The sequence below is a fragment of the Oryzias latipes genome (genome assembly GCF_053564925.1).
Source record: "Oryzias latipes strain Hd-rR chromosome 1 unlocalized genomic scaffold, Olatipes_Hd-rR_3.1 chr1_Y".
Taxonomy (NCBI): Eukaryota; Metazoa; Chordata; class Actinopteri; order Beloniformes; family Adrianichthyidae; genus Oryzias; species Oryzias latipes.
The window spans coordinates 1,571,266-1,596,477 of NW_027616335.1; the positions used below are offsets into that span (position 1 = coordinate 1,571,266).

The 25,212-nt window shown below is 38.5% G+C and overlaps 2 protein-coding genes across 4 annotated transcripts; one reads left to right on the forward strand and one right to left on the reverse strand.

Annotated features, from left to right (window-relative positions):
- Window positions 1-607: 607 nt before the first annotated feature.
- On the forward strand, window positions 608-17,790 carry LOC101155329 (uncharacterized). 3 transcript variants are annotated; one of them, XM_011476768.4, is made up of 8 exons: window positions 608-1,234; window positions 7,767-7,817; window positions 9,394-9,464; window positions 10,405-11,214; window positions 12,137-12,317; window positions 12,399-12,543; window positions 15,863-15,907; window positions 15,985-17,790. In XM_011476768.4, the coding sequence occupies exons 1-8, from the start codon at window positions 1,148-1,150 to the stop codon at window positions 16,305-16,307; spliced, it is 1,713 nt and encodes a 570-aa protein (XP_011475070.3). In that variant the 5' UTR covers window positions 608-1,147; the 3' UTR covers window positions 16,308-17,790. The 3 variants fall into 3 exon arrangements, with proteins under 3 accessions (XP_011475070.3, XP_004066053.3, XP_020559604.3); XM_020703945.3 differs by lacking the exon at window positions 608-1,234 and adding an exon at window positions 3,788-3,922; XM_004066005.5 differs by lacking the exon at window positions 15,863-15,907 and having other exon boundaries at window positions 610-1,234.
- Window positions 17,688-25,212, reverse strand: LOC101158171 (translation machinery-associated protein 16). Its single transcript, XM_023957750.2, has 7 exons — window positions 25,071-25,212; window positions 24,875-24,978; window positions 23,396-23,433; window positions 23,225-23,309; window positions 22,812-22,960; window positions 21,491-21,533; window positions 17,688-18,106 (listed from the first exon to the last, which is right to left on the reverse strand). Exons 1-7 carry the CDS (start codon window positions 25,071-25,073, stop codon window positions 17,911-17,913), a joined length of 618 nt encoding a protein of 205 aa, XP_023813518.2. The 5' UTR covers window positions 25,074-25,212; the 3' UTR covers window positions 17,688-17,910.

Here is a 25,212-nt window from a genome sequence, read left to right on the forward strand (position 1 = left end):
CTAAAAAATTCTACTTTTAGTGCACACAAAAAAATGTATGGTCAAGTTGTTGATATGAGGGAACAGTTTGTTGTTGTTGGTTTCTTTTAATGTCATGTCCAGGGCTCAGTAGCATCCTACAAAAATCTTCCATGGAATAAGTGAAATAAACTTGTCTTTAAAAGGTCACTGTTAAAAACCTTTCCAGCTCACTCACAACAAATGTATTTGGAAATGATGGGCAAAAATTCTCCCCTGTTGAACGGTAAAACATTTTTTGTCAATAAACAATATTTGTTATTGAATGATCAAATCTAAATGCAAAAAAAAGAACATCTCCAGATTTACCTTTAGTAACAACTTTAACTCCTACATTTTCCACTTTTATCAAACATAATCCTCCTGACCCGAGAAACTTTAAAATAGGATTACCACCTCACCGCCCACACATGCTCGTGGAACTGTTTACACATTATTTACAAATCTCATTTTATGTCCAGTCTAGCTGTATTGATGCATTTTCATCACTTCAACATAACACAGGAAAAGAGTAACTTTTATTGATCTCAGTCCACTGTTATAATATGAGACAGACTGTTTAAACGGAGAATGCGTGATTGGATGAGTGCCTTACATGTGCACAAGTTGTGTAAGCCTATTATCTACACCATTGGTCAGAGGAGGAGATTGGGGTTAGTCTAAGCCCTAATCCTTGGGAACCTTATGTTTGTTGTACAGCAAATACAACCAGATTATTGCCCCGCCCCCTGTGAGGCACGCATGGCACTTATCATTGCTTTTTTTCCCCTTTGCTTCCTTGTTTACTGCTCACACACCTCAACTCCTCTTCTTGTCTGTGTGGAGGAGGGAGGAGGAAGAGAAGGAAGCAGCGCGCACTATTGAGTAGCTTCCGCCTTGTCTCCATGACAACCTCACACCCAACCATCTTGTGAGCTGTCATCCTGTTTCTACGGTGACCTGATCCCATTCCCTTGCTGTTGGTGATCCGGATTGAGCCAATAAACAAGTGGAATCTGGCAGCAGTGGTTCATTTGTCTGTGGATGGGACGGCGGATCCCACGCAGGGGCACAGATTGGAGGACAGGAGGGTACGGAACACTGAGAATGCTGCGGGAGTAGCACAAGAAGGTTGCTTGGAAACAGCAGCATGCCAGTACAACAGATAACTGTGGTTCCAGCAAGAGAAACCGCCACCAACGGCAAGAGCATTCCTCGATCCAAAGACAAGAATGAGGTGAGTTTCTGACCTCCTCATTCTGCTTTCAAACGTCAGCAGTTTTATTCACTAAGTACCCCAGTGTTGTTGTGTTTCTGTTGTTTTTTTAATAAAAAGAAAGTCAAATTTAGAATTTTCTTTTTTAAGGAAATTGCTCTTTTTTTAAATAGTTTGAAAAGTATTCGTATTTATTTTTTGACCCTGCTCTTTGACTTGAGGACAGGCTAGATTTTTGTAACCATGCTTTCCTGGTTACAAACTCTAACCATTAATCCACTTTACTCCACATTTATATCATAGAAACATCTTTTTTCCTTTCTTCGAAGACGTTTTTGCAATAGAAAAAAAAATCATCAAATGAGAATCTCGATACGTTGTCTCGTGCTGCGTGATCTTGACTCTTCCAATTAGTAAATTCCAATTAGTGAATAATGAAATCCTTAAAAATATTGACCCTTCTTTTGGTTTAGTAAGACTACAAAGCTGATTTTGCTAAAGATTTTGGTTATAAAATCACAGTAGAATTTTTGTTGCTGTTTAAAAGCATCTCAAAAGAAAAATATATTAATGTAAGGAAATAATTTATTTAATTTTATTAATTATTTATTATTGTTGTTCTTCTTCTTGTTGTTTTTGTACTTAACAACTTTACCTGCTCAATCCCTTGTCCCACTGTCGTTCAAGTGTGTATATTTCTGTTATATCAAACTAATGGCATAAATGTAGTTATAAACAAGGCCTCTTATACAAACAGGGTATAAATATTTGCGTCCTTCTCCCGACTTTCTCTACTTATTTGTCTCCTCACCGGTGTTCAGTATTTTAATGCAAACAAAACTTTGGTACATTTTCCTGATGGTCTGTTTTTTTCACTCTCTAATTAAATATTCAGAAATAAAAAATGTCTAATTTTGGCTCCACTTGTAACTGTCTAATGAGGTCATTCTATTAGAAATGAGCTCTAAAGCTGGCTGAGTACACCACAATGGATATGGTCAGATCTTGATATTATTCTTGTCAGCTGTATTGCCATTGTGTTGTACAAAAAAGTTTTTTTGCTCAAATCTTTTTGCCCTTAAAAGCATTAATGTGACAGACTGTATGTATTTATGTGCAAATACAAAATTATAATTTTTTTTGTTTGTTTGCATGGATCATCATTCCACCAGTGTAACAGTTTTATTTCTTTTTGTCTCTTGCAAATATCCACTTTCGTGCCCAAAACAACCATTTGCCTCTAATTATTTATCTATAGCCTAAGTTATTCCTTTAACCCTTGGTGAAGAGGATTTCATGTAATCCATGGACACCAGAGAAGATCACAAATCATTGAAGAAAAAAGGTTCAGCGCACTGTCTAGTGGGTCTAGATGACCCCACTCCCAATGTTAAAGTGCCTCGGATAGCACAAGGGTTGACGCTGGTCTAGGAGTTATCTTATCCATCCAGGGGAATTGTGTTTAAAAGTCACAGGCATAACCAAACATATTGATGTGAATAAGTTTTTGACTTACTCAACTTAGATGTGTGTAACCTGATATCTCATTTAGATTAATTATTTTGCATATTACATATTTTTGTCAAGTCTGAGATGGAAAAATTAAAGCTGAAATCAATGATTCAACATGAAGTCCTTCAAAGCAAGAGTGTCACTGGGAATAATTAACTAGGTTAAGTTAGTGTTATTGGTGAAGAAAATAGAAAAAGTACTTTAAATGAGCTACACATTCTGCAAACGGTCTCTCCAATTGCCTCTCGGTCATAATTCAGTTTTGGTTGTTGAAACTTTGTTAATTTACAGCCAGAAATTGAATCAGGGGCTGTTTTTTTATCTGAACAACGGGTTTTAGTGCTTCAGTTTTATTGTTTTTTAATTTGTGCTCAAATCACTTTTGACATCTAAACGTCTTTCACTGTCTTTAAAAACTTCAATTTACATGATTAATGGGAAAAGATTATTTACATTTTTGGAATGACAGATTTCTCTGTTACATGTGTTTTAAAATGTCCTTTGCAACATTTTAGTGAAGATGTTTATAATAAAAATACATGAATTTCAGTTTGTTTGGCTGTGTTGTCATGAAGACATAACCATTAACCCTTATGCTATCTTAGATGACCCCACCCTTACATTGACGTGTTCTCCCTACCATGACAAAGGTGGATAAAGGTGGAAAAATTTCATGTAATCCATGGACACCAGTGAAGATCACAAATCATTGAAGAAAAAAGGTTCAGAGCACTGTCTAGTGGGTCTAGATGACCCAACTCCCAATGTTAAAGAGCCTAGGATAGCACAAGAGTTACAAGCAGCTTTGATAAATTATATACTTATATCTTTTGATGATTCTCAGAACAAAGTTAAATAAATGTCTTGCATCCTTATGAGCGGAAAATATGAACACAATGTGGTGGAATGAAGGTCAGCTTACTTGGAGCTAAAGGATAGCATGCAGCTGCAGTTTCACAGTTGTGCGTTTTTGGTTGTGTGCCAAAGAACGGAACCAAAATACATTCCTCAGTCCACGCAGCATCACTAAATCCCCTCTGCAGAAAACATGCACATGTGCTCGCACAGAGCCGCTGCAATCCGCGATGTGTCTCAGTATCAGCTGAGGAGCGGAGGCTCAGGTTTGTCCCAGTAATGTCTTCGCTGTGAAACATTACTTTGTTCCTCCGAAGTGACTGAAGGCCTAAGCAGGAGGCAGTAAGTAGGTCTTCTCGTTTGCAGATGTTTTATTTGTAATCTATGTTCTTGCATAGGTCTGTGGTGTTAGATCGGATCCAGTCTGTAAAATCTGGGACTGGGAAGCTTGCAGAGCTGGATTATTTAAACCTGATTTTACATTTTTATTTCAATCATGTTGAATTTAAAAAAAGAAAGACTTAAAAAAAGACAAAAGGACTCAACATGTGACTTTATATAAACTTAAGATGATGTACTTCTTGTAAAAGTAAAAAGCATCATAGCTTAAATGTATTTTGAGTTTGAGCCTGGTGTTGCAAACAGTATTTTTGTACTCTTTGTTTTATCACTCACACATTCTTCCAAGCTCAGTGGCATGAATCACATAACTGTTCTGAGATGTTCCTTCCTGTCTTCATTTCTCAAAAACTGTGTGGGACACTGTCTGCATAAAGAATCAAGATTTCTGCAGATAAAAACTGCAAAAACAAACAGAGCACAAGACTAGGCATGATAACTACACAGATCAGGATAAAATCGGACAGATCTTTGTTACATTAGCAGTTGCATTAAGTCTGGTGGAGCACAAGGTCAGCAAGCAGATGCAGTAAATATCACGTGACCCAACTCTGATAAGTGTAATATCAACAATATCAAACCTGGCAACACTTTACTCTGTCTGTGTTTGAACTGTGTCTCCAGCATCTGCATGCTTTTACTGATGCAATGAGTCTTGAGCAATGTTCTTTATGGCTTCAGGTTCCAGCAGAAATTCACAATGAGTCTTCTGGCTTTATTTAATCTTTTTGGGACAACTGGAAAGTAAGTGTTTTGATTTTGATGAAAGACATATATTTGAGTAAATCTGTTGACAGCTTCTATGTAGGAGCAACACTATATCACAGCTGAAACTGTGACTCTGCATGATGTTTCAGAAGGAATATTTGATTTACAGCCAGAGTCAAGACTCTAAAGTGATGGATCTCTCCTGTCAGACCGTAGAAACCAGCGTATCGGAATAAACGTGTGCCTTAAAACTCAGTACATGTGTCCAACCGCTTAAGCACGCGGACGTGCATTTGCTTTGACTCCGAGCACAACCACTGATTTAAACTTGGCAATTAGAAAATCCCTTGATCAGCTTATGTGATGCTGTCTCCTACTTGTCAGTTTGTTCTTGTTTATTTTTAATGGGTTGCATGGTGTGTTCCAGCAACTATATCATGGATAGAAGTAACAAAAAATGCTTTATCATTTCAAGTTGGGGTAAATTATAAATCATAAACAAAGCTTTTGTATTTTCTTCTTGTAATTTAACCTTTTTTGTTATGCCCAGGATGAGTTTGTGTAGATGGGATGATGTTTCTTAAGAAGTTGGTGTTTAAAAACCTAAAAAAGTAAAGAAGAGTCAAATCTTTCTGAGTGTTTTTTTGGCCTCCATCGGTCATGTTGAGCATGGGTGACGTATCCTAGCTCTCGTCTTGGTTCATGTCGGCCGCGCTAGTAATGCCAGCGAGGCTGGAGTGTCCTCTCCAGGGTTGCAAGAGGGTTCGTATACTAGCCAGGGCAATGTAGTATTACATGCAATTCATCAAACCTTGATGACATGAAAGTTAAAATCTGTTTTTCTTTTTTTAACTTTCAACACAGAGCTAGTTTTCAATTGTGCATTTATCACTTGTGTCTCCAAATCATTTGCATTTTCAAAATTTTTACTGTCATAGTTTAGAAGTGTCATGAACTAATATATAATAATTTGCCCCAAAGAAGCTTTTTGCTCTCTAAGTTGGTAGGAGTAAATTCATTAATTTACTATAAGAACCAGAAAATTGTGCCTACGATTCCAAAGCATGCCATTACCTGATTGTTTCCCACCCTTCAGTCCGTAAAGGGGAAACAAAGCATGAGTAAACATTTAATCAGTGTATGATTTTCTGTTCGACTAAAAAAGCTCACCTTGTCTGACCTCTGAAGCTGTCCATCCCAAAAAGGAAAACATGTACTTTTAGGTGGTACTTCTGTGTAGAAGAGAACACTCAAGGTATGTGACATGCGTTCAAGAATGTACTAAATCCAGGTTCTTGAAAGTGTGTTTAGCCCATGGTGTTCACACTAAACAAGCAAGGAGGGGCTTATTTTTCTTTTGCTGCTGTTTTCCAGCGCATGTCCACCACCCACAGTTGGTGTCAAAGCGGTGCAACTGATCAATTTTCAAACAGTTGGCACTTTTGGGAAGTAAAAGGGACGACCTCCATACGTCACTACCAAATTCAAGTCCCTGATTGGTCGCAATCAGGGCCGCCCAAAAATGATTGTAAAGACTTACGCAGTCACGCATGAATGCAAGAGTTTTGAAGCCCAAAATTGCGCATTTACGTGTATTCACATAGGCTTTTTATTCGAAGTAGCTGCTTGAGGGCGGTGTGAAAGTAGCTTTAAAACACTACCCACATTAGAAAATTACATAAACTTGTTGTCCTTCAGTTGCTGTAAAAACAATTTGGTGTGTGAAACAAACCTGCCAAAGTAAAAATCAAGTAGCTGGAAGATGGAACACTCTATGGGTTAACCATAGGCCAGCTGATCTGCTTTGGCCTCAATGCTTCCTAGAAAAGGACAATTTTAAGTCACAGCCTCTTAATGGAAGCACCAAAAACTTCTCTTCTTAACAGTAAAGAAGAGACATTTTTGATGAAGAAAATAAAAAGACGGAAAGACAATATTTGCAAAAAAACTAGAATTGATTTTGTTGTTTATCTTTAGTAATTTAACTTGTATCAGTAATATAAAATTTAATAGTCAGTTATTTATGCTTAGTTTGAACCACTTTTACAGGAATATTAACACATGTAAAGCAAGAAAGCATGCAATGACATAATTGTGACATCAAGTGTGCCAAATTAATGTGGCGTTACTGAGTAAATGCGAACTATGGCGACACGAAGGACCTAACGAACACGCAGTCCAGACAGTAAATAATCTGTTGTCTAGCTGATGACGTGGGAGTGAATTGGTGATGTGGAAGACCAAAATCCTTCTGTTGTTACAAAGAAGATTTCCCAGCTTTGCCTTAGTATCATCTGAACTATTACATGAGATAAAATGCTTATGAGTTTAGGGGTCAGAAAAAAATCATGTCAAAAAGAAGTCTTCTTCCCGTTTTTTGAGTTCATCATATTATTTAATAAAAGAATTCCAATATTTTATTCAACTTTAATTACAAAAATGAAAAAAACTTTTTTGGTGTTAAAAATGTAATACTTCTTTTAATTGTTGCGATCCTACTAAGAAGTTCATTTTCTGGAAGAAGAGTTTCTTTGTTTAAAAAAAAAAAAATTTTTTTGCATTTGCTTGCTATAGTTTTATCAGAATAACTGTCACAAAATGTGATTTAAAAAACAATAAAACGTTTGGTCTACATTCAATCATCACCGGGTGAAATTTTTGCACCCACAGAGTCAAGTTCAAAGTCCAGCAGTGGAGGTGATCAGCAGTCTGGGAAGTTCTTGACAAAGTAACTTAGGTTGACTTTAAATAGCAACACATTGCAGAGAAGCATTGTGTCCGTGTGGCAGGATAACCAGGTAATTGGATTGCTGGCCCCAGCTCAGGTCACAGTGAAATAGAAGGAACATGTGACCTTTGATGCTGCATTTTGAACAGTAAATACAGCACGACTAAACCACACAAGAGACCCATTAAAGCTTGTTAGTTTATGTAATTTGCTCACTTTGATTCATTTATGTCAATGTTTTCACCAAGGTAGCTGTTTCTTGTTAAAAGCCCCGTGAAGGTAGCTTCTGGAAAAGCATCATTCTCTGTTTTCTATTCATTAACGCTTTTGTGCCTTTTTGTCTTCTTGTAGGGGAAGAAGGTGCCTGGGCGCTCAGGGAGTCGACACAGCAACATCTCCAAGGTGACGGTCATGTGTCAAAGCTTAGAATCTGTGGCCCCATTACCTTTTCATGTGAAACAACTCAGAAAAACCATACACTGGATATAAAATGAGGTTATATGGTAGTGAAGCATGAATAAACAACATGGAAATTAAAAATATGTAAATGTATATTCACACTTTTTTGCCAGGACTATAGATTCAGTGGATCACGGGTTGTTGTTTTTTTGGTTTATACTAATGCTTTTCCAAACCATATTTTCACAAATTAATTAAAGACAAATTTTTTTGCACAATGTTACCATAAAAATCAAAACTTAAGCAGAGACACTCGAGGTAAAATATATTTTTCTTTATTAAAAACAAAAAAGTGTATTTCTGAATGTTTCAATCATTTAAATCTTCACAAAAATAGATTAAAAAAAATAATTCAATACTATTTTTTACTTGTAAAGTGTCCTAAGGGCTAGAGAAAATAAATTAAAATGTAGGAGGATCTACCTTATAACATTTTTTGTAATTAGGTCAGGGATAAAGACCAAACATGTTTGACTTAAGCTGTCAAATATGAACAGGAGCAGGTGTTAGCAGCCTCTCCATGGTCAATTTCTTACAGTTATTTTGCCCCTTATTGGCAAAAAACGTGAACACATCAGATCATTCGAGAGTAACTTTGTCAAAAGTAACCAACAGATAAAATTATTACTCGTTTAATCCGACTTTTGAATGTACGGTGTTACAAAAATATTAAACACAAACGTTTCTTTTCTATAATTGAGAAACGGTTCGAAAGATGTTCTTTTGGATTTTTGTAATTGTTGGAAACATACAGACGTTTGTTGCTGTAGATTACAACATGGACAGCAGCAGGAGTGAGATAAATGCAAAGATTTGTCTGTGTTAAAGGAGATTGTTGAACACAGAACTCCCAAAATGCCCAGCGCAAAGAAAAAAAAGATAAAAATAGCAAAGCTGTCTGTGATCACAACCTAAGGACTGTAATGGATAAAATGTTTCTCACATTAAATCTAGCTCTTCTTTGCATTTCAGTTCTTCACTTTAGGGAACAGCAAATGATCTGCCTCCATCTAACACTAACCTCTGCCTCCTCCTCCTCACTCACACCAAACACCCTCATATCCATGCAATGTGAAAAACAACCCCCTTAGAAAGAAGGCATAAATTCTAACCCCATTGGAAGATTTTCTTTAAATAAGCAAAATAATCCCCCAGCGGGATAAGAAAAATGGTCTTACCAAGAATTTTTAATTTACAAAAAAATTCAAGTCACTAAACAGGTTTTCTCAAACTAAAACTTTTTTGCAACTGACAAACTTTCTTGGTGAAACTATTTTTCCTTGGAAGACAGAAAAGAACATGTGGCATCAGGACTTCAAATCTTCTTTGTTGAAATGTTTCACCCCCTCATCCAAATGGCTTCATCAGTCTTCAAGACAACTGTCAGTTAGAGTTCTGATCTCTTAATGGGTTTCATGCTTTGTTAGTCTGCAAGTTGCTGGACCAGGGTGATAACTCGGGACACAAATGTTGTCACAGAGCAAGGCTGGAGCTAAACTGCAGATGTTGGTTGTTTCAGGGGAGCAACTCTACGGCGGGAGTCACTTCCGTTTCGAGAACCTCAACAACATCTGCTCAGGACATATGCAGGTAAAAAAGCTCTTTGTTCATTTCGTGCCGCTGTAGGAGACACTTTTGTATTTATAGAACACCTGCAAAAATCAAAAAGGGAAATGAAACCATGCAGGCCAGCTTTTCTCAGCCGTTGTAAACTACAACTTAAAGCTGGTTTCTGGTGAGGTGCAGGGTGAATTGGTATGACCTTCTTGGGGCATCATAAAACATACAGTAAAAATTATATGATCTACCCACAGAGCAGACAGAAAACACACAGAAATAGACCTTTGCAGTTCATGAACCTCTGGTTATCCACACTTTTTGACATATAAAGAATGTATATAAAGAATGTATTATCAACAAATTTTAAACTCTTAGTACAGCAAGAAGTCGATGAAAAAACAGATGAGGTAATCTCACTATTAAGTTTTAAAAATTAGCAAAACAAAAGTGTTTTTGAGATTTCATGGAAGCAGCCATTTTTAAATGAGCAGGAAAAGCCCTTCTACTGCCCCTAGTGGAATGATGATGAACTACAGGGCAGAAAACATGGACCAAGTTATAAACAGTGTTTTTTTAAGGGACGTTTAGATCATGCCATAATGACAGGGCTCTGAGAAATGCGTGCATCAAATGTGATACAGATGGTTATATAAAGTAAAAAAAAAACTGTCTTTTACCCCAATATGTGACCTATAACCCTAAATCTTCATGACTGCATCATGGAGATGTTCAGATGATGCTAAAATGTCTGTGGTCAAACCATCATTTATTACATTCAGCTCATTCCATACTTTTTTTCACATCTTTTCATTTCCTTCATTTTTTATGGTCAACGTTTTGTCCTTGTGCTGTCTTTTTAGGCAGTTGATGCACAAAAATGCCAGAGTAACTGCATGAGAAACATTTGCTTTTCCATCTCCTCACTTTTTGTCACTCATTGTCATCTGCATGTGTTTGTGTGTACATCCAGCTCTGGCCAGCTGACCAACTTACAGGAGGATGCTCCTGAGTGCAACAAACTCAACAAGACCAGAAAAAACACTTCTGCCATGACAGTCACCAGCACAGCTTTGAGCTCGGCAGCTCAGGGTCAGAAAAAACAAACCAAGAGGCGCCACCGCCGCAAGAGAAGCAGCTGCACCACCCTAGATTGTGTGGAGGCCAACTGCAAACAGGAGCAGAGCGACCGCAGCCTCAGCTCTGACCGCAGTGAGCTGAGCGAGAAAAGGGAGCGTTCCTTCAGGAACCGCAGGGAGCTCCCTCCCCGCCTCCGCTGCTCAGGTGCTCAGGAGTCTCACTCCTCCTCCGAGGATGAGACACGGCGTGAAACCCGCAGCTGGAGTCAGGAGAAAGCCAGGAGAGCGCGCCGCCGCAGTGTGAGCAGCCGCGAGAGGGAAGCAGCCAACGGGCAGCAGGGAGACAAAGCAGAGACGATGGAGCTGCAGTCGGTAGACTCCAATGAAGGAAAGGAGAATCAGCCTCTGGTGGAGAGTGGCGGCCTTAAGAAGCGCCACAGCATCGTAGGGTCAACAAAGAGAGACGGTCATGTGTCACAGAGAGAGAGGTCCAGGAGCAAAGAAAACGAGAAAAGTTGCAAGTCACGGAGCCCGAGAGGCAGCTCCTCTTTGGGAGAGGGCGGAGAGGAACTCATCACCAAAAAATACCAGGAACGAGGGTCAGGAGACGGGGACATGTCTGTGCCCACCCCTCAGAAACACTGTGGGGTGAATGGGGGCCTGCCTCGACCCTGCTCAGAAGACTCTGAGCTGGAGGTCTGCAGGTCAGTGTGCAATAAAACCTCCAATCAGCCCAGGAGTCTGCAGCCTTTAAAGCTAAAAGAATCATTTGGGACAGTCTTTTAACAACCAAAACCCAGTGAGAGCCACCAAGTCCCACTTTATGTTTTTGAGACCCGGATGCCATCCTTTAAAAATGTAGCTTTTAAATATTCACAAAAATTGTTAAATATGTACCGTAAAAGTGATGCATTCTTCTACATACAACAATTTTAACTTTTACTTTTGACAGCAGGACAAGTTCTTTGCAAAAAGAAAATAAAGCTTCACAGTTTGCAGAATTAAAACTGCAAGCAAGCAAGAAATTCAAACATGACATTTTCTATTGTGATGACTTTTGTCCGTCTTCACCCTTTTCTCCTTTTACTATCGAATAAACATGACAAAATTGGTGTAAAATTTTTAAATCTATGCTTGTTAATGCAAATCCATATTTTTAGAACTTTGCCTCTAAACAGCAATCAGACACTGCTGTGCAGCTGAGGACCAAAATATGGGCTTTATGTGCATCATTTTGATCAGTTATGTGACATTTGAAAAATCTAAACATAAATAACATCCTAAAAACATATTGATCAAAACCACAAACTCATTATTTATGTAAATTGTTCGCATTTTTTCAAGAGCCACGGTGGAGAAATAAAGGAGTCACATGTGACCCCTGAACCAACCAAATAAAACACGGAGCTGCTACACTGCAAAAACTGAATAAAAACTGTACAAAGACCCTTTTTAAAAAATTAAAAAATTAACTCTTCTGCCTCGTAAGAAAAATAATCTTACCAAAAAAGTTTTTCAATAACAAAATAATCTTAGTTTCATCTTTTTTTTCTTAAAAATGGCAGCTTTTGGTCAGACCATTTCCTTACCCCATTGGCAGATTTTGTTAATTTTGTTTGTGTTCAGGATTTGCCACTGTGAGGGGGATGACGAGTTCCCGCTGATAATGCCTTGCCGCTGCACGGGGAGCCTGAGCTTTGTCCATCAGGCCTGTCTCAACCAGTGGATCAAGTCTTCAGACACCCGCTGCTGTGAACTCTGCAAGTTTGACTTCATCATGGAGACCAAGCTCAAGCCTTTAAACAAGGTGCGCGCACACACCAGCTGCGGTTTTTTAGAGGACTAGTTCCTGCTGCACTTCAACCGTCTCGTCTCACCTCTGTTTCAGTGGGAGAAGCTGCACATGTCGAAGAGCGAGAGGAGAAAAATCTTTTGTTCAGTCTTGTTTCACCTGATAGCAATACTGTGCATGTTGTGGTCTGTCTACATTCTGGTAAAAAGAACCACGGAGGAGATCAAACTTGGGAAGAACGGTGAGCCCTCGACCAAACCTCTACCCACTCACAGAGCAGAGGCATGCAGACTGACACAACTTCATAAAATTCTTTGCACTGGCTATGCAGCAAAAGGACTGCTCGGTGGTGATGTGGTTTCCTCCACAGTCACCCTAGAACACTGACGTTTACTCACTAAATGCAATCAGAGTCTATGAACCAGTGACAACTATTGACATTTCTCATTGGTGTATTCCGTTATTTCCACTGGGATCAGAAACACCATTGTTAATCGGTTAATTACATTGAATAAGCAGCTCATAGCGGTTCAAACTGCACAGAGTAGCTGCAGTGGTTTCCCACCTGTCAATCTTCACACCTGCATGACTCTGGCTGTGGGACTTGGAGCTTGTTGTTCAAATGCTGTTACATGTTTCCTTAAAATCTAGTTTTGGTCAGTATGCAGCACCAGTCAAAGGTTTGACAAAGAAATTTGGTGTGAAATAGCAAAATGAACGTTTGACTGGAACTGTTGTTGTCCCTTGGTGGTCAAGTGCGGTGGTGGTGGTGTGTAGAGTTTCCTTCTGCTCATTAGACATCCTTTTCCACATTCATTCAATTCAGCTCACAGGTATAGGAAATAATCTTTATTTGTATCTATTTATTAGTTTGCATTGTGCATTAAAAATCATCTCTGCAAAGAGTGAAAGCCAAAAGGCAATTTTTTAAAGAATCACAAATACATCTCAGGGGAGCCAGTTTAGCTCGTGCTGGTTTGCGGTGCCTTCCATCCATGAAACCCAGGTTCAACTCCAGGCTGCTCCCTGTTCCCTTCTCTACTTCTATGCCGGTCCCAAGCCCGGTTGCTTTGAGAGGGTTGCGTCAGGAAGGGCATCCAGCGTAAAACATTGCCAAGTTTCCCATGCGACTCGTTCGCTGTGGCGACCCCAGATGGGAAAAGCCGAAAGAGAAACAACAACAAATACATCTCAGCATAAAAGGGAAAAATAATACAATGTACATAATGGGCAAAGTTGTTAGCACTCTTGCCTCACAGTGAGAAGTTACTGGTTCAATGCCCAGCTGGGACCCCTCTGTGTGGAGTTTGCATGTTTTCCCTGTGCATGGATGGGTTTTCTCCAGCCACTCTGGCTTCCTCCCACAGTCCAAAAACATGCTTAATAGGTTAATTGGTTTCTCTCAATGTCCCTGGGTGTGGTTGTGTGGCCTACGACAGACAAGCAACCTGTCTGGGGTGTACCCCATCCTCCCCAACAGCAGCTAGGATAGGCCCCAGCAACCCCGGGACTCCAAAATGGATACAGCAGGTTAAGAAAATAGATGGCTGGGAGGGAATGTATGACCTTTTTGATGGGTGAAATCAAAATGTAAATATATAAAACAGCAGTTATTGATAAACGATGTAAGAGGATAAAAATGCAAAATAAACCTAAAAGCAGTAAAGATAAATATAAACATTGTGAAAAGGTAACAAACACAACACCAGTAAAGTTTCCTTCTGCTCCTTAGACATCCTTTATCACACTCTCAGCTTAGTGTAGAAAATGATCAGTCATATACAAAATATTTCATTATCAACATGACTTTAGCTATGTTTAATTAGGTGCGTGTATTTAGACAGAATTTAAAGGTTAACATGTAAAGTGTAAATAACTGCTGATTTAAAAATGTAACATACAAATCCATTGTCAGGTACAGGTACTGACAGGCTAAGATCATTTAAATCTATAAAATCCACTGAAATTAAGTTATACATATTTTATTTTACTTACTGTATAAACAGTGTCAGCGCATTATTTGATTTAATTAATGTGACATTTTACATTTTAAAAGCATTTAAAAAAAATGTATGCCTAATTTGATGAGTTCTTCTTTGTGGTTTTAAAAATGCTGAAATTTATGAACAATTGTGATCTTTCAAGATAAAAAACAAATGAAAAAAAAAGAAATTTAAAGTAATAACGCATCTAGTAAATGGCAAACACAAGATCAAACTTTACAGCCTGTAAAGTCTTTACTACAAGGACATTTTCACAACTCCTTGAAAACCAGTAACAACAGGCCTTACATACAGTTTACAACTTTCTATTAGAATTTAAAACATGTTTGAAAACTAACTATGCTTTTTTCCTAGTGTAAGACAATGATTACATTCTTATTACGCATCTTAAATAATATTAGGCAAACTGATTGATTCTGAGTCGAAGAATTGTAAGATAATCCAAATCACTTTAATGCGATGGAGTTTTAGGGCCACTAAAAGAAAAAAAGTACCGTAATATTACGAGATTTAAAGTTGTAAATGTACAACTATATTCTCAGAATTTAACAGTTGTAACTTTTTTCTCGCAAAATACTACAATACCCCTCCCCCCCCAAAAAAAAAGGAAGAAGAAAAAACAAAAGATAAAACCTAATCCCTTCATAGCAAAGCCTAAAGAAATGTCATATATGAGTACAGGGTGATTTCTTCATTCACTTCCAATAATGCAGCAGGCCGATAGCTGATTTTAATTCAGGAGTATTAGAAGGTTAAGTGTAGGATTCCAAAAACACAGCTCTTTTAAAAATCAGAAATGAGCTGGAAAGACACCAACTTCTTACAGTGAAAATCAACCAGAACAGGTGAGCCAGCAAACACATTCAAAGATTCTACTTTTAGATGAGAAAACCGAAGTGAAGGAAGCCAGGTAACAGTAAATGGATGCAAAAATCTGACAAAGTGCAAAGACGCAAAAGTAAAGCCAGAAAATAAGTGGAATCTCAATGGCACACCATGACAGTCTAGCACAATGAGAAACCATGCAGAACATAGCAAAGCTATAAAAATACTGTTCTTACAGTTTTTGTGTTTTGTTTGACAATTATCTAAAGACATGTAGAAATTGACGGGTTCCCAAACCCCTTAAGCAGCCATGCAGTGGAGTCTGACTAACACCACAGTACCAGGAGTGTCAAACTCCATGCCTCGAGGGCCGGCCTCCTGCTGGTTTTCCAGAAATCCCGCCTTATCTGCTGCTGATTACTTGGATCAGGTCTGTTGGGCCTATAAAGAGATTCAAGGGCAGGTTGGTTGGAAAACATGTTGGACACCGCCCATCGAGGCCTGGATTCTAACATTCCTGCCATAGACTGGAGCATCTCTGAAACATCAGTTTGCTCTTAAGTGTAGTAAAAACAGACCCCTTGTGCTTGTGTTCCACTCTAGATGTGCTCATTGTGGTGTGTTGTGATAACCTTCAGGTACAAAAATGAAATGCATCAAAACAGATTGACTTACTTTAGGCTTCTTACTGTAATAAAAATAAAGAGAAACTGCGCTGACTCTTGATTGCAGATGAGTTTTGGAGAGTTTCTCTACTGAAGTCCTATGAGCAGCAGGGTAAGCTCGTCACACACCACCATCGCGGCCGCCTCACGCATTGTGCAGGTTACCTGACAGTAACTGTGTGTCCTCAGGTGTGCTAGAGTGGCCCTTCTGGACCAAACTCATTGTAGTGGCCATTGGCTTTACCGGCGGCCTCATCTTCATGTACATCCAGTGTAAGGTCTACCTGCAGCTGTGGCGCCGCCTAAAGGCCTTCAACCGCATCATTACCGTGCAGAACTGCCCCGAGAAAAACCTGCACAAGTCTCAGACGCAGTGCAGCGCCCTCACGAACGGCAAGCACGAAACCGTGGAGGTGCCGGTCACCCCGGCTCCCATCCCGACACCTGAGGCCCAAGTGGACTCGGACGTGTCTGTAGAGGCTGCAGTGGCGCCAGCGCAAAACCCTGTTTGACTTGATTCTCCTGAAAGGTCAATCACACCCTGCTCAGCCTGCGAGACCAGCTGTTGTGTGTGATGTGGACTCTTGCAGCAGTTTCTCCCCAGCTCATGGGACGGCTGGTTGAAGCAGAACTGACCCAGTCCTGCAGTGAAACTGGGAAACTGAGCAGATCGTCTGCAGCAAAATATAAGCCTATCCGAGAAAGAGAAAAAGGTCAGAAGCAAAGATGCAGAAATTAATGCGGACACTTGTGAAATGGTATTACTGATGCCATCTTATTTGTATGCACTTTGTAAACCTGCACTGACTTAGCTTGAAAAACTCAAAAGCATGTGAATGCTAACAATGAAAGGCCTCACTATGCTTCAAATAGTACACTCAAGACCAGCTAATGTGAGATAAAATAAACTATACATCAGCAGGAGTGGAAGACAGAAATCCGGAATGAAGTGGGAGTTAATGCTCCTCTGCTGCTGCACAAAGGTCAACGCCCTGTGGATGCTGCACAATTTACTGCACTTTAAATTCACTCCAGAGCATTTCTGAAGGGTTTCCTTTCTGCCGATTTTTTTCACTTCACACAAGCCATGTTCAGACTGACAAATCCCAGTTATAACCCTTGTGCTATCCTAGGCACTATAACGTTGGGAGTTGGGTCATCTAGACCCACTAGACAGTGCGCTGAACCTTTTTTTTTTCAATGATTTGTGATCCTTACTGGTGTCCATGGATTACATGAAATCTTTCCACCTTCATCCACCTGTCTTAGTAGGGAGAACACGTCAATATAAGGGTGGGGTCATCTAAGATAGCACAAGGGTTAATCCAAACCCTCTTTTCTTTTTGACCACTATTATTTTATCTTATAACCAGCAGATACTGAATGTTCAAAGAAGAATAACAGCTGAAACACGTAAAATGCATTTGGATGAGTCATCAGTCCCACTAAAGCTTTCTGTTGATGCAGAAAAAAAAAAGAGGATCAGAGTTTGTTGTGACCCTCGTTCCAGAGCCTCTGCTGAAATCTGAATTGCACTTTGAAGCATACTGGGGCCTTAACATTAGCTCTGGACAATCAGGACACCAGACACCAAAGAGTCAGAGTTCACAAGTACAGAAACAGGTATTCAAAAATAAATTGTAATTCCGTCTGAAGTATAAAAATCTAATGTTTCAAATATATATATATACATATATATTATTGCCATAGGAATGTGTTAAATGTTAAAATCGAACCTCAAGTAGCTGTTTTGATTGGAGCTGTGTGTTCTCGTTCACTGGAGATCAGTTCTTCATGCATTTGTGTCACTAGAAATGTTATTGTTGCCATCAGTTTGTAACTTGGATTAAAGCTGTTTGGTCACACTGCACTGAAATAGACCACAGTTCATCCACTTTTCTACAGCTTTATTTATTCACTTTGACGTTTCACATGATTCTCTGGGTGTAACGCCCATTTTTGTCTGTGCAATAAAGACTGAATGTAGAACCCCGAGTGAGGCTGCTGTGGTGACGTCGTTCAGTCGAACACAGCTCAGCATGGTCAGGTGCTTCACAGGAGTCCTTTATTTTAAGGCCAGTTTGGTGGCAGTTCCACAAAAGCCTCATTGCAGTCTCAGTGGGAGTCGGACATTTGCGCTGACTCATCTTCATACTCCTCCTCCTCCTCCTCCTCCTCACTGCAATCATCCTTATCTTCTTTATGTTCCTCTTCTACATCCTCCTTTCCATCATTCTTTGTGCCCAGCCCTTTATTCGACACCTTTCGCAGTTTAATGTTTGGAAGTTTTCTCAGATCCCCGGTCCATTCTCTGCCATGAAAGAAAAACAGAAATCAACAAAAATATCTCATTTTAAGCTGCAGAACATACAAAACAAAACACATCAGAAACGCAGACTTTAGAGTTGCAAAAGTTTCAAATGAGGGAGAACTTTATGTAACCACAAGCAGATTTTTACACAACATGACATCCTTTCTTGCAGTAAGACATTTCTTAAGCACAGTGTCCAGAAATCTCATTTAAGCAAATGTAATCCCCTTATTTTAAGAGGTCTAACGATTCTAAGAATGTTCCTTTAGACCAACCAAAGAGCAACCTGTTTATTTATATCAATGTTCAAAGCATCACTAATAAATACATGATTCTACTTTATGAATGGATTTTAAAGGGGAAAAATTTACAAAATAGAAGATTTTTATGGTACTTCTTTAAGATTGGGAGTTGGGTCATCTAGACCCACTAGACAGTGCTCTGAACCTTTTTTCTTCACTGATTTGTGATCTTCACTGGTGTCCATGAATTATATGAAATCTTTCCACCTCTATCCACCTTTGTCATGTTAGGAATAACAAGGAATAACATGTAAGGGTGGGGTCATTTGGTAAATTTTTGCTCGCAACAATGTTAGTTTAAGATGTGCAAACTCTGACATAAATGTTCAGGACAAAAAAGCACCTTATTTAATTTGATCCACATATTATTGACATGGTATTGACATTGTTAGAAAGAATTTACTGTCAACAAAATTTGCATTTATTTAATTCAGCGAGTAGTCATTTTAGAAATGAATAACAATAAAGGAGCTATTCTGACCATGAAGTATAGAAAAATTAGCTAAACTTTTCCAACCAACAAGGTTTTTGAGATTTCATGGAAGCAGCCATTTTGAAATTCCACTACTGCCCCTAGTGGAATGTTGTTGAACTTCAGGGCAGAAAACATTTTTGAAGTTGCATACAATAGGTTTTAAAGACCCACTCCAATGAAAATAGTGTTTTGGGGGATTTTAACATGTTCTTGTAGAATTCTTTTCACGAGGAGGACATTTATAAAAGAATTTAAGATTTCTGAGTACTTATTCAAATCAAAATGACCCAGGAGCAGACTATAAAATCCAGTTTGAAAAGGCTTTCTTTTGTGACACAACAACTGAAATGGATGGGCCAAAGTCTCCCTGCTCAGTTTCGTTCTGATGCATCCACTTTCAGACAAATAGATCCATTAACGTCTTCATTTTCCTCGTCTGAGCTGGCATCTGGCTCAAAACTCTACAGCTGGATAGCTCCAATGTTGCTCGCCATTTTTGTAGCGCCGGTAATATACGGTTGGGGTTGTGAGGGGGTGTAAGCTAGCGTGAGAGAGTGTAAATAAAGGCATGGTGGGATATCAACCATACCTCGTCTGCACTTGGGGGGACGAAGGGCCTTGTTTGAGGTAATCATGGTTAAAAGACCACTGGGAATCCTTTTACATTAGATAAAAAGATGATGGAAGTTGGACAGTTTAGATCCCACTAATGAGATGCAAATCTCAGAAATGTGTGTATGAAAGATTATATAGATTGGTTATATTGGGTTAATTTCTTCCACAGAAAACCACAAGGTTAAATTGGTAGATCTGAAGTTTCTCTCGCTGAATCTAGTCTATCAAACATTCATCTTTACCTCTGTCATAATTTTTCTTGTTGTGGTAAGCAAACATGTTTTAACCCTTGTGCTATCCTAGGCACTTTAACATTGGGAGTTGGGTCATCTAGACCCACTAGACAGTGCGCTGAACCTTTTTTCTTCAATGATTTATGATCTTCACTGGTGTCCATGGATTACATGAAATCCTCTCCACCTCTATCCACCTTTGTCATGGTAGGGAGAACACGTCAATGGTCATCTTGACCCCATAGGATAGCACAAGGGTTAAAAATAACTTTGAACACGGGGGCTTTTTGTGACAGGAAATGTCTTATTCTAAAATAAGACGCCTATAAGCAACAGTTAAACCTGTTTGAGGCTGTACAGCAATATTTTTAATAGGTAAAAAGTGATTTTCCATCATGGAAAACAGCAGCCAATCTCAACACAAATACTTCCAAATACTTAAAAACACATATAAAAATGTTTTGTTTTTTTAAAAGAGATGTCTTCAAATATGATTGATTTAAAAAGATTTCTTCTACAACACTTGTAAAGAAAGTGCTGGTTTACTTAAAAATAACAGCACTTGTATTCCATTTACTTTCTTGAGATTTGTAACTCTAAAGGGACAGACAGGTGTATTCCCAAGTTGTATGCTGACTCATTACAAATCTACTCAATAAGACAACACACATGCAGGTCAATCAGATATCATCGTCTTCCTCTATTTTTTTCCTGTCTTCAAATTCTGTCAACTTTTAGAGTCTGGAGTTTTCCACTCTTCATTTAGAAACGTTCTCTAAGAGCACAGAAATGCAAAAATAACTGATTTCTGCCTCCAGCTCTTTGAAGTGAACAGTTCATCCTCCTCCGCTGGATGAAGCGAATGTGCCGCTTCACACCTCCACGCCCACCATTCAGAGGTCAACCCGGATCTAAACAACTGTGAGGAGGCTGAGCTCACAAGAAAAGGAGCGCTTGAGATACTGGAGCCGCACGGCATTAAAGTAAAGACAATGAGTTCAGTGAAGGAGATTCACAGATGAACAAAGATAAGCCAGCAACTTATGCAGCTGGACAGTATTTATGTGAATCAGGGCTTAAGAAATAAACTGAAATAAAAATGAATAAGACTGACTAAAAAGCGGGGACGAAGGGCAAATGGACACGCTTCAGGTTTCTCCTCTTCTTCCTCCAAAAACCTCAAATTACAGATCATAAAACCCTTCCAGGATACTGACATTTTCTGACTGTCCTGGTGTTTAAGGATCCCTGTTCTGATTCTGCTGTGTGTTTTACACAATATGAGTCTGCTGCACTAACAGAAGAGCTGGAGGACATCAGCTGGCCTTTATGTAGGCAACTAACCTGAGAATGAAGGCAGCATAAAAAATGTTTGCAACGACCTGTACCCTCCAGAGATGAGTGAATAAAACCAGAAGATTTATTTTTGTTGTACATATAGTGGGGGGAAACAAGTATTTCTCAGTCACCACTCTGCAAGTTGTCCCACTTAAATGATGAGGGGTCTGTAATGTTCATTTACAGGTACACTTCAACTGTGAGAGACAGAATGTTTAAAAAAAGAAATCTAGGAATTCACATTGTTGGATTTTTACCTTAATAAATCCAAATTTATAATCCTTTTTATTATCTCATTTTTGTGTGAAATCTTTTACATTAAAATAGTGAAATAAAAAGATACCATTTTTGCTAACTGCTCAGTTAAATTCAGTCAACATATAGGCAAAAGAAAATCAATATACATATTTTAAAAACTCACCTAAATGTTTTAAGATGCTTCCCATTCATGATGTCTGGGATCTCTGCAAGTACAACAATGTTAAATGTGATTATTGTTGATTACAGGTGTGAGAAAAGAAGAGTTATTGCTGCTCGTTAATCTGGGACTAGGGAAAAAGACGTTTTAAACTAGTCAACATTTAAAACTGAAATGATAATTCACAAATAGAAAACTATAGCAAGTTTTCTAAAGAGTTAATGTTGGCGCAAGCTCAGAAAATGCAAAAAACAAATCTGGAAAATTAAAAAATTACAAGAGTTAAAAATGTTTCTCACCCCTAAGTTTTAACAACACATTAACACGAGTCAAAGAGATTTTTTTTAAGTAGACGAGCAAGCATCTTTGTTTCTTAAAATTAAAGCAAATATCAAGTACAGACTCTTAATTAGAATGAAATCTTATTTAAAAAATGGGGGTGGTAGCCTAACAGGGAAAAGGAGTGAATAAGTTAATACAACAGTTAAACTTTTATTTCACAATTTTAGATTTTATTTAACAATGATTTGAGCTGGTTTATTTTGGAATTGGTTGATAATGTTGGAGTTTAGCTACTTTAACAGAACAATTTCAGCCATCGCTGCCAAATTGGCAACAGAAAAGTGTGTAGCTTATCTCAAATCCGATTCATTTTACCGTATTTTCCGGACTATAAGTCGCACTTTTTTTCATAGTTTGGCAAGGGGTGCGACTTATACTCCGCAGCGACTTAGATTAGAAATAAATTGAAATAAATACATTGTTAACCCTCCTGTTATGTTCATTTGTGAGGAACAAAGATGATGTTCCTGGGTCAATTTGTTGTATGAGGTATGTTAAGTGTTAAGAGTATGTTAAGTGACTCAGAGAATCAGCAAACTTTTTTTACAGTAAGATCTTGAAGGCTAACAACATAATATTCTATTTTCCAATGATTTCATAGATTCAGAAATGCAATAAAAGTGAAAACTGTTTCTACAAATATAGGATGAAAACAGATTATTAGTTAGCCAATGATGCTTCATGAAAAGAATAAATAAATACGTTTGAGAAAAAATTACTGTGAAATTATTAGATAAACAGTCTGCTATGATTGTGTCATATAAGGTTGTGAAAGTTAAAATGCGACTTATAGTCCAGTGCGACTTATCTGTGTTTTTTTCTACTTCATAATGCATTTTTGGGCTGGTGCGACTTATACTCCGGTGCGACTTATAGTCCGGAAAATACGGTATTATATTTCAGCACATGTTCAGGATGTTTTTATTTTTTCATCTGATGATACTGTAAGTTAAAAACAAAGGTATCCTCCCCTTCGACTTACCAAACCCGATGCCCTCATACTGCGCCCGCTCACGCTCCACAGTCTGTTTGATGGCAGCCTCTCTGGCACCATGGAGACGACCTTGTCGACCCTTAATCCCATTCATTAAGTCGATCTGTTCAAGTTCTGCATCGAACCTGTGCAGGTATCTGAACAGACACAAACTCATGACCCACATGCGATTTAGAGAGAACATATCAAGACTATATTTTAATAAGAAGGCGCAATATAAAACCATTAAGCTTCTAATCTATAGTAACAAATACTAAAAAAATGTCTGCATTAAAAATGAAGCAATTTGCCAAACATCCACAAACACAAGTGTTAAACCCATTTTTCGTTGTTGTTCCCTTCGATGCAAAGATATGCTGCATGAAATTCAAACAGAACGAAACAGGAAATCTGTTTCATACCTTTCTATTATCTCACAAGCATCTTTCCGTGTGTAGTTTGATTTTGTTGAATCCAACTGACTCTGAAACCACAGCAGCTTCTCACCTGTCATTATAACACCCAGAAACAAGCAATTAGATCTACATTGGGCTTGATGCATATGAATTGATTTGATGCATGGACTTGCTTACCAATGTTGTTCAGACGTGTAGCTTTTTCATTCTTTAACCTGAAGCACAGCAGAAACCATCATAGAGAAAAATACACTTTAGTAAAACTTTTTAACAGAATAAAACCACAAAGTGCGTTAAGAATTTTTAAAATGGAACACCTACGCTGTGGCCGTATTTAGCGTTGCTCTTTCTTTTTGTTCGGTGTTCTGTGTATTTTATTTCTATCAAAGTGGGACTTTGTTGTGTTTGTGGATCTTTGTGTGTCTCTCTGTCTGATTATTTTCAGCTGTGGTATTGAAAGGGTGTGGCTCCCAAACTGATGGTAGCAGCCTTAAAAGCATCATGTGGACTTCCAGTCAGTGAGAAGGTGGCTTTGCTCCAACCTGTCTCCACTGCAGCTGTGTGCTCCTCACCAACTTTTCTGTAGTTTGTGTTGCACTTTCTTTGTGGTTTTTTGTTCAGGCCCACTCTGTGTAAGTCTTTTGTTTTTAGTTATGTTTAAGTGAAGCTGTAGGGGTGAACTGCCATTTTCTTTCACATATGTTTTCTCCAGTTCATGTTGGTCTAGGGAGGTTAGAGTTTTGTCATTGAATTCCTTTTTCTTTCATTCACGGGTAAGATTTCAGATTTCAGTTAGGTGGGGTTTTGTTTGTTGTTTTGGCCTTGGTTCAACCTGAAGCCTTTTTGCTTCACCTTTAAGTTATTGTTGGTTTTGGTATTTATTAAATTGTAATTTGTATGGAGATGATTGTTTGGTGTTTTAATAATTTTAAGTCAGGGCAAAACACTTTGCCTTTATGTTATGCTCCTCCTGGTACCCCTAGACACAAAAAGGGTGTAACAACATTTAATTCCTTTTGTAACTTTATCCTCCATCTCTAATATCCCACTTTCTTTCCTCCTTTTTTTCTGTCCTGTCCAACAAGCAATGCATACAAACTTAATTAACATAAAGGTAAGCCTCAAAAAACAAAAGGGGTTTATACAAATATATACCTCATGTGTCAGAAGAATAACCTCCTATTGTAACAGTAAAATCTGTCAAACACAAGAAGCCTTTATCTCTTATGTTTGCTAAGCTGTTAGACAGGACAAGTTAGAAGGGGGGCTACAGTTAGATGTCTATTTATATGACCAACAACTCATGCCCTGCCTGCACTATTTTAATGTAAGGTTAATTTTGACTTTTATTGTGTTAATTTTTAACTTCAAGGGTATTAGTGTATATATACATGGATTAAACGAATAAATACAAATGATGTAATCACATTTTTTTCAATTTTTTTTTCAACAGATTAACATGACGGACTGAACACTTGCAGGTCACGTGTAAAAAGACAAATGATATTTCCTGACTTTTCGCCCCCCCCCCCCCCCCCCCCCCAGCCTCAACAACAATTTTAGTCTGATCGCTCTCTAAGATAATCGTCGTGCCGTCGTACCTACTTTTGAGTGCTTGGTTTTTAAGTTGTTTGTTGTTTTTCTGTATCTGCTCACCGTTCTTTCTTCTTCAGCTTGCTCTCCTCTCGGGCTAGATATCCCGCTTTCCTGCTATACGGATGAACAACCTTCTCCGCTGCTTTATTCTTCTGGATTTTCGGCTAAAAACACGTGCAAAGCATAACATTACTCTGTAGGGTGCTTAAAATAACATTTTGGTTTTGTTTAAAGACATAACTTGCAGCAGACTCACCATCTTTAAAGTTCTATTTAAAAAACAAAACAAAAACGCGTGGTTCTGTTTTGACAGCTGGACCGGAAGCGGAAGTTGTCCTTCACTGTCCACTGTTCGTGTGCATCGAAGGGACAGGTAACAAAGTTCCGGGAGCTACAAA